Here is a 12,093-nt window from a genome sequence, read left to right as displayed (position 1 = left end):
TGAAACTTCTAGGTTACGAAGTGAGAGTGTTAGCCACTGTACTATACCCCTTTCTCTAGTGCCTTCTTCAATCGGATGCGACCTTGCTCACCAACCCGACATCGGCTTCTTACGTGAAAGCTTTTCAGAATTTCGAAGATTTTATGGCTCAGTTCGGGGAGTCTATGAAGAAGATGGGAAACATAGGAGTTTTGACCCAAAACCAGGGAGAGATCAGGAAGAATTGCCGAGTTGTCAACTAATATGGTTTTATAACCCACATGCTGATATGTCTCTTCTTGTTTTGGCTAATTTGGTTTCTTTCTTTGTGTTCAGTAAAATCATGGGTGTGAGACTAATCTCACTGGGGCATCGATTTGACCCTGACTAAGAGATTAATTTTCTCTCTTATTTTGATTATAATTGTGTATTGAAATAATTAATTAATAACACAATTGTATAATAAGGCGAATGCATATAATAAAAATGTCACTCTCTTATAAATTGTAATATGTGTAGTGTCGGCATTTCGGGAAGATGAAAGTGAAACTAAATGAGGCTTATGCCTTTAAATAGTATGGATATAGATACATATGAAAAAAGAAAAAAGAAAAACTGTGCAGCGCACGTGTGTCAAACTAGTATGCCGCAAAATTCGATTATAAATGCCGCAGTCCATGTGTGGGGCAACATCACCAAACCCGCCCAAATGGAATCTAATCATCTCAACATTTAAGGGAAAAGACCAATCGTATTGTATCGTACTCCTATTATATATCTCAATATAATTTTCACTTCTAGATTTTGCTTTTGTTCATGTTTTTAGGCAAACCGAAGCATTTTTTCCCTGTGAAAACAGAACTGAAACGCGATAAATCCTTCGTACATGATCGAGTGTCTTATATGTTGTGTAATTGTGAAATGTGGTGCAAAAAATTATGAGGTTAGAACCAGTAACTCTTTTGTTGCAAGCAGGGACGGACCTACGATTTAAGCGCGGGGTGGGGGGTGGGGGCCGAGTCCTTAGCGGGGCAAAAGAACAAGTACCTTTGCCGAATTGGGAGACGAATATAAGTAACATCACTAAAAATGAAAGAAAAATTTATGATTTTTCATATAATGTTAAAATTTTTTTGGGGGAGGCGATTGCCACCCCAACCCCACTCGGTCTCCCTGTGGTTGCAAGCAATAATATATAATTGAAAAACATTATATTCATGCGAATTACAAAAATAAAAATGAAAATCCAGCACCGCTCAATCTATGGACTAGCTTTTAGCACGTTTCTAAGATCAGGGACATGATCGTTATTGATTTGCACAAATATTCCATTAATATTCTGTTTTTTCTCCAGATGGGATTTTATGTTTTCTGTTCCAAAATTCTGTGGAGTTCTGTTTGCACAAAGACAGCGAAACATGGCCAACCCAAAAAATATAAAAGACAGGAAGTCACGGTTAAATCTTGAAAAAGATGTTAAACAGTTAATTAGTTCCATTGCTTGTCGAATTTGCTGGGTCAGTTTTCCCATATCAAAGGCCTTCTCTGGGCGTTGTGCCCTATATAAAACCACAGACCAATCTTTTCTCTATCACCCAATTCTTAGGATTGTACTCGAGAACAATAATACATAATAACAATATAATGACTCAGAGCAACTTTCTTGCTGTCTTGTTCACCGTTCTTTTTCTTCCGATCGCAGCGGTCCCAGCAAGAACCCTAGACAATGGCAAGGAATATGACAACGGCAACAAAGGCGACAAGCTGCATGAGCACTTCTACAGCGAGAGCTGCCCGCTTGTAGAGGCAATCGTGAGACACATGATATGGATCAGAGTTGCAGCCGACCCAACCTTAGCAGCTAAGCTCCTGAGGCTTCAATACCACGACTGTTTCGTCAGGGTATGTTACAAACTCATCATCGGGGTCCCTCAATTTCTCACTGCAATATGATACATGTCCACGTACTTCCCGATACATTGTCAGGTTATTTTTGAAAGATCACCGATTATGCAATTTGGTATAGATGCCTATAGTTTTGGATTTGTTACGGTGCTCGTGCTTATAATGTTGGGTGACAGGGTTGTGACGCATCGGTCCTGTTGGATTCTATTGGTGGCGAGACTGTGGAGAAAGATGAACTCCAGAACCTTTCTCTTGGGGGATATGATGTCATTGATGAGGTAAAGTTGGTGCTCGAATTGTTATGTCCCGGGACGGTCTCGTGCGCCGATATCTTAGCTCTGGCAGCTCGAGATGCAGTTTCTTATCAGGTAACCTGTCCAAATCCGGCTACCATATTTACGTGCTTATTTCTTAAGGATCATTTTAATCGAAAAGTATGTAAAGCAATCAATTCTCTGTTTCTTAATGATCCATCGAGCAGTTTGGAAAGCCGATGTGGGATGTATTTACTGGAAGGAGAGATGGGAGAGTGTCATTGGCTTCTGAAGCTTCGAGCAAAATTCCATCAGGATATTCGAACTTCACCACGCTCCAGAAACAGTTCTCGGACAATGGACTCGATGTGTTGGACCTTGTTGCATTATCAGGTAACTCAAGCATTTCTTTTTCGGTCACAACTAACTCGACTACTTGATCATGCCGTTATCGATCAATGAGGCATCACATCTTTTCAAAGCTCATTCATATTTACATACATATATTCAGGTGCACACACCATCGGAATGGCACACTGCGTGGTGGCCAAGAAAAGGTTCTTCAACTTCACCGGGATTGGCGACACGGACCCTTCGTTGGACCCAGCTTATGCAAGACGAGTATTGGATAAATGCACCCACTCTCCCAACGATCAGGAAACAACAGTCGAGATGGACCCTGGTAGCTCTCTCTCTTTCGACAGCCACTACTATGTCACTCTAGGCCAAAACCGAGGCCTTTTCCAGTCGGATGCAGTGTTGCTCACCGACTCCACGTCGGCTTCTTACGTGAAGGCTTTTGAGGACTTCGACAAATTCATGGATCAATTTGGTGTCTCTATGAAGAAGATGGGGAATATAGGAGTTCTTACCCAAAATGAGGGAGAAGTCAGGAAGAATTGCCGAGTGGTCAATACGGATGGCAGGGGATCTGTAAACGAGCATTTCATCGTTCCCACTCTGATAGGTGATTAACTAATTTTACCCATTGAGTCATGGGAAGGGTTTGCCAATTTGAGTTCAAACCTGTAGGGTTTGGAAAGAACTTAGAATTTCACTTCAAAACTCATCCCAAAAACTCGTTAAGGTGAATTTTTTTTTTTGGGGGGCCAGTTCACTATAGTGCAGAAATGCCCAATGCTCTTAAGATTTCCCACGTCTAACGAACCAAATTCATTCAAATCCTACCCAAATACTATGAGTTAAATTGTATATCATTCATTATACTAGGCCATGTGCCTTCCTTAAAACCGAAAAAACAAATTGTATGCCCTTTGCTAGCATATATAGTGGAAATTTATAGCTGCGTATAAATTTAGAGCTCTGTTCTTATTTTCTGGTTTGAAATTTGTGTAGTTTCCATATGCCAACGAATGTACAGCTGGAACAGTTGAATAAAAGAACTGATCACCCGATAAATTGTCTCATTAAAAAGACAAAAAAAAAAGACATGGATTGGTTCAAGCGGTTTGATTCTTATCCCTCTTAAGCAAGATCTCAGGTTCGAATCCTTGTGAATACAGAAAATTCATACTGTGAGAGTTTTACCCTTTAATGGATCGACCCAGTTCAACTGGATTAGTCATGACTCAATTGAGTTTCCAAATACCACAGTTCACACCGAAAAAAAAGACCAAAAAAAAAAGCTATCATAAGCTAAATTAAGAGCTAGAATACATGATTATATATAGTTGCTATACTGCGTAGATTAATCAAACATATGCCATCCTCTTAGTACTTCTTATATATGTTATTCTCAATTGTTATACGATCACGATAGCCCTAGCTTCCTCCTGTTGTGTGAATTATTTCCGGGACGATCGCTTCTAATTAGTAGGGTAGGGTTTCCTCTAGAATTGATTTCATGATCAATAATTATATAAATTCCAATAATTTTGATGAAATTCCCTATTAATTTCGACTTCTTTCTAGATCTGAGCCCTCTTCTTAGTCGATATCTGAAATCTCCACCGTTGTCCTAATTGTCCTGATTCAGATGTGAAGCATGGCCTCGTATATGTTTACTCCAATCAACATGCATGAGCGACTGCTCGTTACATAGGTGCATGCTTATCTTGTAGCAAATCAGTATTCAATGATATCTTTATTGAGGTTGACCAGAAACCGTTGACCAGTGCATGGTGCAAGTAAAACCTAGAGAGAGTCGATATATAGGTGATGTATACGCGTATACAGCTAGCTACCATGCAGAAAGAGCCCATATGTATACATATTATATATATATATTCTCCTCTGGTCTTCCGCACAGTACCAAAAATATCCTTCTATCTAATATTTTAATTTAGTTTTCTTTTAAAATATGATATATATATATATATATATATTTAAATCAACTCAATACTTCGGTGACTTTTTTTTTTTGCCTTGATAAAAGTGATCTGAAGCAACCAACATAGCAACCTCCGTAAGGCGTAATCATACGGGTCTGAACTCCGCTATAAAATGTCCGATTTAAACCATAATTACACCAGGACCGAGGGTTGATTCTCGTCAAAAGCGATGACTTTTTAATTACTTCCAACAACACAATGTCAATGTGATTAAGAATGCTATCGCGAAAAGAAAGTGGATGTGGTCTAATGAATTGGGCTCAGCCTGATACTATCAGTGGTCTAATATATTCGTTTCACTTCTGATTTCATTTTAGGTTTAGAGATCACTTTTCTAACTAGAAAAAGAAAACAACAAAGATTTCATCGAGAACAGAAATGTGGATTATATACCTTCGAAGGATTAAGCTCGGAGATCACAATTAGAATTAACAAGTTCACTTTCTTTCATTCTTTTTTTTTCCCCCCCTTTGCCCAGAAAAGTTCACTGTGGACGTCACAAAAAATTAAGGTTGAAAGTCAACGATAAATTGAGGGAGGGTAATGTTGACTTTCAAACTAAGAAAGCCGGGAATCATGTTTCTTGCCGGGTTTCAATCCCCGATGCCTTGTTTCACAGTTGAATTTACGCGTGCATTGTTTTTGAAGAAATTACACAACCTCTTAGAAATTAAAAGAACATAATATCATAATCATCATTATTATTAGCATTATTATTATCGTCGTCATCATCATCATTTTTATTATTATTATTTATTATTATTATTATTATTATTATCATCATCATCATTATTGTTATTATTATTATAAATGAATTATTATGAAAAACTCTTTCTCCTAAAAATGACAAAAAAAAATCTTTAGTAATCATTACTTAACATAATTAAATTATCACTCATTAATACAACAACTGTACCTTCAATGGCTAATATAACCATAATTTCTCTTACCAAGTTAATTCCCAATCTCTTCTTACCATATAAATCCATAATATTAAATTCACATAATTCTTTCTCATCAGAAGATCTTGATTTTTTTTTGAGATTTTGCGGAATATTCAAATGACAAATTCCCCTTTTTTTAAGCAAAAAAGTTCTTTATGACATTTTGGTATGAGCTTTTGGATCCACCTTTTTCAATTTTCCTACTTTCCACATGACAATAAATTTATATGCAACAGAAAAGAGAATAGGGAGATATTAACTACAAGTATTTATTAAATGTACTAGAATTTAAAACATCAAGCTGAAAGGATAACTACTTCCATTGAGTATGTTTATTTTTTGTCTTCTACTAATCTCTAGTAAAATATATTTATAATTTCAATCAATGGTATCCTTAGTCTTCTTCATGCCCTACTATAAGCTTATATTCTGTTGTTTACCTAATCGGATTTGAATTCAATAGTTGAGCCAACTTAACGGTTCATCTCAATATAATTCCAGCCAAAATCAGGTACCTCATGCCTCTTCACTCTTTCTCGTGGCTAGTATCATGAGTTTGTCTGATTTATATCATGCACAAGTATTACACATAACACCATAGTAAATATAAAAATTATCAATGAAAAATTTCTTACGAAGTATCCACAGTCATTTATTGGTAATTTATTTAGAAAATATTGACAAAATTTTCAAGAAAATTCCACTAGTATTGAGTCCGTATTAAGAAAAATATCAGTGGATTTTCTAAATTTATATTAAAATTTTAGAATTAATTGATCTATGAAATTTTTTGATGAGTTACTACTGGATGTTTCATGAGTATTTCCTTTCAAAAATACCAATGGAGTTCAAACAAATTTTCAGCAAATTTTTTCAAAATTTATATTGATTTATTTATATAAATCATTCTACGGACCAAAAACTTTCCATGAATACTTGACAAACATTCTACCATCAATGATTTTTTGAAAGTACGGATAAAATTTTTTACGAGTTCCTTGAATACAAAAGTATGCATTACAAAAAATACTAAAAAAAAGAGATGCATAGTTTTAAAGAAGAGGGAAATACACCTTATTAATTACTAAGTTCTTTTTTCTTATTTTCTTTACTCTTCTCTCAGAGTTTTTTTTCTCTACGGGCAACGATATCATTATATGCACTGTCATTGTAGTGCCTGCTACCACCTCCTACTTTGCACAGGCCGAGAGTCCTCGCGCTCTCAATATGCAACCTTCATAAGCTCCTGTCATTTTTATTCTCCATCCTCAGGTGTGAAACAAGAGGGATAAGTTGTCTCCAATTCAATTATCAACAAAATTTATCCCAAGCTTCTAACGAAAACAAACGAATTAAGTAAATTGAAATTATACTTGCTCTTATGCCTTATGTAGAGTCGAAACTAAGTGTATCGTTTGTTTCTTTAGTTTTATCTATGAAAGGTAAGTTCTAATACTATATACGAATGTAAGTCACTGAAAAATTTATAAGTCGGGTCTATCAAACTTCCTTTAAATTTTCTTTTGCCAAAAACCACAATTGACCCAAGTCCTGAATTTGAAGGAGAAACACAAATAAATTTCCTAATGTTTTTTATTTTCGGTATTCTTGATCCATCTGAGTTGGGTTTTTCCGGATTGTCGGCTTATGGGTGCTATTGCTAGACTATTCGTGGAAATAATATTTCTATTAATTACTTTTTAACCTTGTGTTGAAAATCTGAATTCATTTTTTTGACTTTCCTTTAAGATATTTTATTTATATGAAAGATTAATTCAAATAAATATATCAAATGGAAATTATTTCTGTTTTTTTGGGTTAGCCCCTATAACTATTGTAAATTATTCCTGACTTTTTTATTTTATTTTTAAGTTAAAGTGATGACGAATTTCTGATTAAACACAGTTAAAAATCCATCCAAAAAGAGTTAATATTGATTTATTTGTGATTATTTATATATTTCATTTGTAAAACAAAGAATGTTATTGATTTTGAGTTCCTAAATATTTGGTAAGTCCATTAATTCTCGTATTCTTGTACAAGTATATATTATAATATTTTAGTATTATGTAATTTAATTTAATCAAGTTTCACGTGCAATGAATAAGTGATTTCACCAGTATATACATATGTATCCACGCACATATAACGCTCTTGTTCTAGATGATTACTTATCTCTTATTGAGGGGAAAAAAGATAATTGTTAGCTCATCATCATAGTGAAAATGTCTATTTCCCCCCAAAAAAAGATCCTCTATACAAGAGAGTTGAGCAATTATCGTCCCTCATTTTTGTTCTGATCAATACGTATGTACACCGTTCTTTAACTTTTATAGAACTGTCGGGCCGTGACACTCGGACATACGTATACGATATACTCATATCATTCTGTCATATTATTATTAGTAAAATAGCTCGCCAATTATAATTTGAATTCCTACATCTTACCAATCCAATGGCTACAAACAAGCTAGTGGGCAATAAAATACTGAGGTCTTTTTTTCGGTGAAAATATAAATCAAGCTTAAGAAGCCGAACTGTATTAAACTAATGGGAAGAGATTTGGTGGCATTTGGAGGAGAGATTTGACCCTGCCAAAAGCCTAATTAAGGTCACGGGGCAACTTAATAAATCGATCGAGAGATGATCACTGCTTTTCATTCTTTCTTTTTTTCTAATTAAAAGAAAGGCCAATGGATCTAATATTATGAAATATGAATTGCAGTAGTTAATAAAGATATATGTTTTTGTCCCGTCATGGATATCAATCTGAACCTCTTTATTATCAAAGTGTGCAACTGTGCTACACCCCTTGATGAGAGATCATCGCTAATTAAATAACGTTTTTTTATCAGCGTGTGTTGATTTAAGTGGTTCGGCGCTTGTTCCGCTTAAGCAATGTCTCAAGTTCGAGTCATTGTGAGTGCGAAAAATTCACGTTGGAAGAGTTTTACCCCTTAGTGGACTGAATCTGCTCAATTGGTTTAGTAGGGATTTAATTAAGTTTTCGGATACCATGCCTCACATAGAAACAAAATGCTTTTTTTAAAGAAATTGGGCCAAAGACCAACTTAATATTTTTAATGTTGCTTGAACCAAAAAAATATTGCTTGAACGGATTGCCAAGATCTGTCCAAGGTTTGACATTTCAAGGATGGAGGTATATAAAATATACAAACATATCGATGTATGAATATATCTATATACATCCATACTGTCTATAAAAGGAAACCTATCCCGAGTTTCATATTGTTCAAGCATCAATATCCGATATACCATCTTCCTCTTTTCTTCTTCTTCTCGTGTCTCATCTTCTACAGCTTATTGTAGGATTACATTCCATTCAGTTTCCGCTGTTTGATCGAAAATGACCCGCAAACAAAGTCACCTCTCGATGTTCTTACTATATGCTCTGGTGCTTGGAGTTGCTTTACGGACTAGCAATGCTGGTGATCTTAGGAAGAACTTCTACAAGAAAAGTTGCCCTCAAGCTGAGCAACTTGTGAGGGACATCACATGGAGCAAGGCCCGAACAAACCCTGCTCTCGGTGCAAAGCTACTCAGGATGCACTTCCACGACTGTTTTGTTAAGGTAAAAAAGAATAGGGAAAAGTACAAAAATCTCTCTTTAATTTGAGTTTGAGACAAATTGAATCCTGTGATTTTTCGAGGGACAAATAACACTATATGATTCACTTCATGAGACATAATGGATCTCACTGTTAATAATAATTAATTGCACGAAAGAATTTCTTAAATTGTAGAGACACATAACAAACTTGACATATGATAGTCAATAATTTACTTAGCTTTTTTGGATTTTCACGTCCCAAAACACAAAGAAACAAATGAACTAGTATCCCATCGTCGTCGTTGTTGTCGTGTCTACTTATAAAAAAAATACTTATTAATTATCTACGTGTATCCACTCATACACTTATGTTTTCTTGTTTGATTTCGAAGAAGGTTTATGGGCCCGAAAAGCAAATAAGGTAATACAGAAATTCTAATAATCAAACTCGACACCTCTTGATTATGTGTCACGCCTTATGCTACTACACTAATTAATCCCTTCCTCATTTGCATGCGTTTTACTTTAGAATTTTTTTTTTACCAACGTGGATTGGTTCAAGTAACTCGGCACTCATTCCGCTTAAGTAAATTCTTTGGTTCAAGTCCTTGTGAATGTAAAAATTCATGTTGAGAGAGTTTTATCCTTTAATGGACCGACCTAGCTTTGCTGGATTAGTCAGGCCCAATTAGACTTCCGGATACCATGATTCACACTGAAAATGAAGTTCTATTTTTTTGGTGAAAAATAAAAGGTTGTTTCTTGGACTGTACATAAACAAAGACACAACTCTTCTACTCACATAAATGGTTATTACAGGGCTGCGATGCATCAATACTGCTAGATCCGGTCGGAACGAACCAATCCGAGAAAAATGCTGTCCCAAACCTCACACTCGATGGCTATGATGTGATAGATGAAATCAAGACCCAAATCGAGCAAAAATGCGCCGGAGTTGTATCCTGTGCAGACATCCTTTCTCTGGCTGCTCGTGATGCCGTGTCATTCCCGGTATTTGTGTAATTTAGCTCGGACAATAGTAATGCAGAGAGTAGTCCAGTTATATATATATATATATATATATATATTTTTTTTTTTTTTTTCAGAGCAGCATTGATCTCATATACGATGATGTTCAACTGTTAATTTATGCAGTTTAAGAAGGCAATGTGGGATGTGCTAACGGGCAGAAGGGACGGGAATGTGTCGCTTGCGTCCAACGTGAACGGGAACATCCCTTCTCCTTTTTCCAATTTCGGCACACTCGCGCAGATATTCTCCAAGAAAGGCCTTAACGTTAATGATCTCATCGTTCTTTCAGGTACCATTAATTGAACTCTTGGACGAAAAATCAAATGACGTGTAGACATATTTTAGGGTATCAAATGTTATAATTGATAACATCATAGCCTTTTCAATTTCCAGATCATGACGATGAAAACGGTTGCTCTATCATTACTCGCGTTGATGGAATAGAGTGATTGTGTCAGACATATTATTATGATTAGTTAAGAAATAGAATATCTTGGAATAAGATCATATCGATCTTTAGGTTAGTTGATATCTCTCGAATTTTTCAAATTTTCAATATCCGATTTGAAGTGTAATAGATTGGACATACTTATATATAATTAAAGATTAATGCACGACGACAACGACACTCGTTTCTTGTTTCTCAAAAAAGAAAAAAGAAAAAAAAGAAGCTGGTCAAAAATCAAGTTTTGATTTGTTTGACGATTTTCAAAGTCAAAATTCACAATAGACATACAATACAACCTTTGCAAGTCAACCTTGCCTTGTGTATATATAATAGAGATCACGTGCTACCAAAAACATTGTTTGAATTAAATTACATACTATTGTATGATCTGAGACTCTCTAAATTTCTACTGTATAGGTGCACACACACTTGGAGTAGCCCGTTGTGGCACATTCTCTAGGCGGTTGTACAACTTCACCGGGAAAGGCGACTCCGACCCCTCCCTGAACGCTACGTATGCGGCTTCCCTGAGAACTCAGTGCCCTAACCCTGCGAACCTGAGCACCACCGTGGAGTTGGATCCTCAGAGCTCAACCTCGTTTGACAGCCACTACTATGACATCCTCGTGCAGAATCAGGGTCTGCTCCAGTCTGATGCAGTGCTTCTCGCAAACAAGGCTGCAGTGAAGATCGTGCAGGGACTGCGGTCAGCAAATGCATTCTTCTCCGAGTTCGGGAAGTCGATGAAGAAGATGGGGAACATCGAAGTCCTCACCGGAACTGCCGGGATGATTAGGAAGCAATGTAGGGTTGTAAACTCTTGAAATAAGGATTAACTGGTTTCCTAATCAACTATAAGACCTTATTCCTAAATCCCAAGCCAATAAGTTTTTAACCTATGCTTTCTCCTTTACGTGTCTTATGTAATGTTTTAGTTAACCGCTAATAATTGTCTAGTTGGCAAAAATTATAATTGTTTTATGTAAAGTGTATACCTTTTCTTTTTCCAGTAAGACTATTAAATCCTCAGCAAATGGATCAAAATTAATCTTATTCAGCGTCGGCTTAGTCCTCCCGTGTTTTTTACTCTTTCTCCCGGGTCCTGCTCTCTTGAAGTTAGTTAATCGAATACCAAACAACCAAAATAAAATTTTGAATTGGGGGTCGTGGATCACTGAGAGATAATATATAATTAGAATGGTTGATTTTCAAATTAAGAAATGGTTAACATATCAAAAATTTATGAAGGATTGAAGAACATCCTAAAAAAACAACAAGTTCGAGCCCACTCCTGTAAGGAAGAGAACATAAATTCGAACCTCAGGAAGCGCATTTGTTGGGAGGAGGAGTAATTTTTAATGCTCGATTCTCTGGAATTGTCAGATTAATGTCTCCCACAATTTTCTCCACCAAAAAGGGAAAAAAAAAAGAAAAAAAAAGAACATTCTATCCAATTTCCCCACAAATTTCGTTTCTTAATGGAATTCACTTGGGTTATCAAAAAAAAATAATAATACAAATATCCTTATGAAATCAAAATTCTCGGATTGAATGGTTATCGAGGTATATCAGTATTTTTAAACCCAGCTTGGCCTTGTCAATTGGTTCG

The 12,093-nt window shown here is 35.9% G+C and overlaps 2 protein-coding genes across 2 annotated transcripts; both read left to right on the top strand.

The window, feature by feature from the left end:
* Positions 1–1,623: 1,623 nt before the first annotated feature.
* LOC116190291 (peroxidase 24-like) lies at positions 1,624–3,532 on the top strand. Its single transcript, XM_031519974.1, has 4 exons — positions 1,624–1,881; positions 2,061–2,252; positions 2,366–2,531; positions 2,650–3,532. Exons 1-4 carry the CDS (start codon positions 1,624–1,626, stop codon positions 3,111–3,113), a joined length of 1,080 nt encoding a protein of 359 aa, XP_031375834.1. The 3' UTR covers positions 3,114–3,532.
* Positions 3,533–8,693: 5,161 nt separating this feature from the next.
* Positions 8,694–11,552, top strand: LOC116190292 (peroxidase 24-like). Its single transcript, XM_031519975.1, has 4 exons — positions 8,694–9,025; positions 9,824–10,015; positions 10,160–10,325; positions 10,902–11,552. Exons 1-4 carry the CDS (start codon positions 8,801–8,803, stop codon positions 11,306–11,308), a joined length of 990 nt encoding a protein of 329 aa, XP_031375835.1. The 5' UTR covers positions 8,694–8,800; the 3' UTR covers positions 11,309–11,552.
* Positions 11,553–12,093: the final 541 nt, after the last annotated feature.

This window comes from Punica granatum, unplaced genomic scaffold (assembly GCF_007655135.1).
Source record: "Punica granatum isolate Tunisia-2019 unplaced genomic scaffold, ASM765513v2 Contig00415, whole genome shotgun sequence".
In the NCBI taxonomy this organism is placed as follows: domain Eukaryota; kingdom Viridiplantae; phylum Streptophyta; class Magnoliopsida; order Myrtales; family Lythraceae; genus Punica; species Punica granatum.
This window is presented reverse-complemented; position numbering and strand designations above follow the sequence as displayed.

What these genes read in the sequence shown, in the direction of transcription:
- LOC116190291 (XM_031519974.1), top strand. Translation starts at nt 1,624, where the DNA reads ATGACTCAGAGCAACTTTCTTGCTGTCTTGTTCACCGTTCTTTTTCTT. An exon ending in GAGATGCAGTTTCTTATCAG is followed by an intron (nt 2,253 to 2,365) that starts GTAACCTGTCCA and finishes TCCATCGAGCAG; the next exon opens with TTTGGAAAGCCGATGTGGGA. An exon ending in GGACCTTGTTGCATTATCAG is followed by an intron (nt 2,532 to 2,649) that starts GTAACTCAAGCA and finishes ACATATATTCAG; the next exon opens with GTGCACACACCATCGGAATG.
- LOC116190292 (XM_031519975.1), top strand. Translation starts at nt 8,801, where the DNA reads ATGACCCGCAAACAAAGTCACCTCTCGATGTTCTTACTATATGCTCTG. An exon ending in GTGATGCCGTGTCATTCCCG is followed by an intron (nt 10,016 to 10,159) that starts GTATTTGTGTAA and finishes TAATTTATGCAG; the next exon opens with TTTAAGAAGGCAATGTGGGA. An exon ending in TGATCTCATCGTTCTTTCAG is followed by an intron (nt 10,326 to 10,901) that starts GTACCATTAATT and finishes TCTACTGTATAG; the next exon opens with GTGCACACACACTTGGAGTA.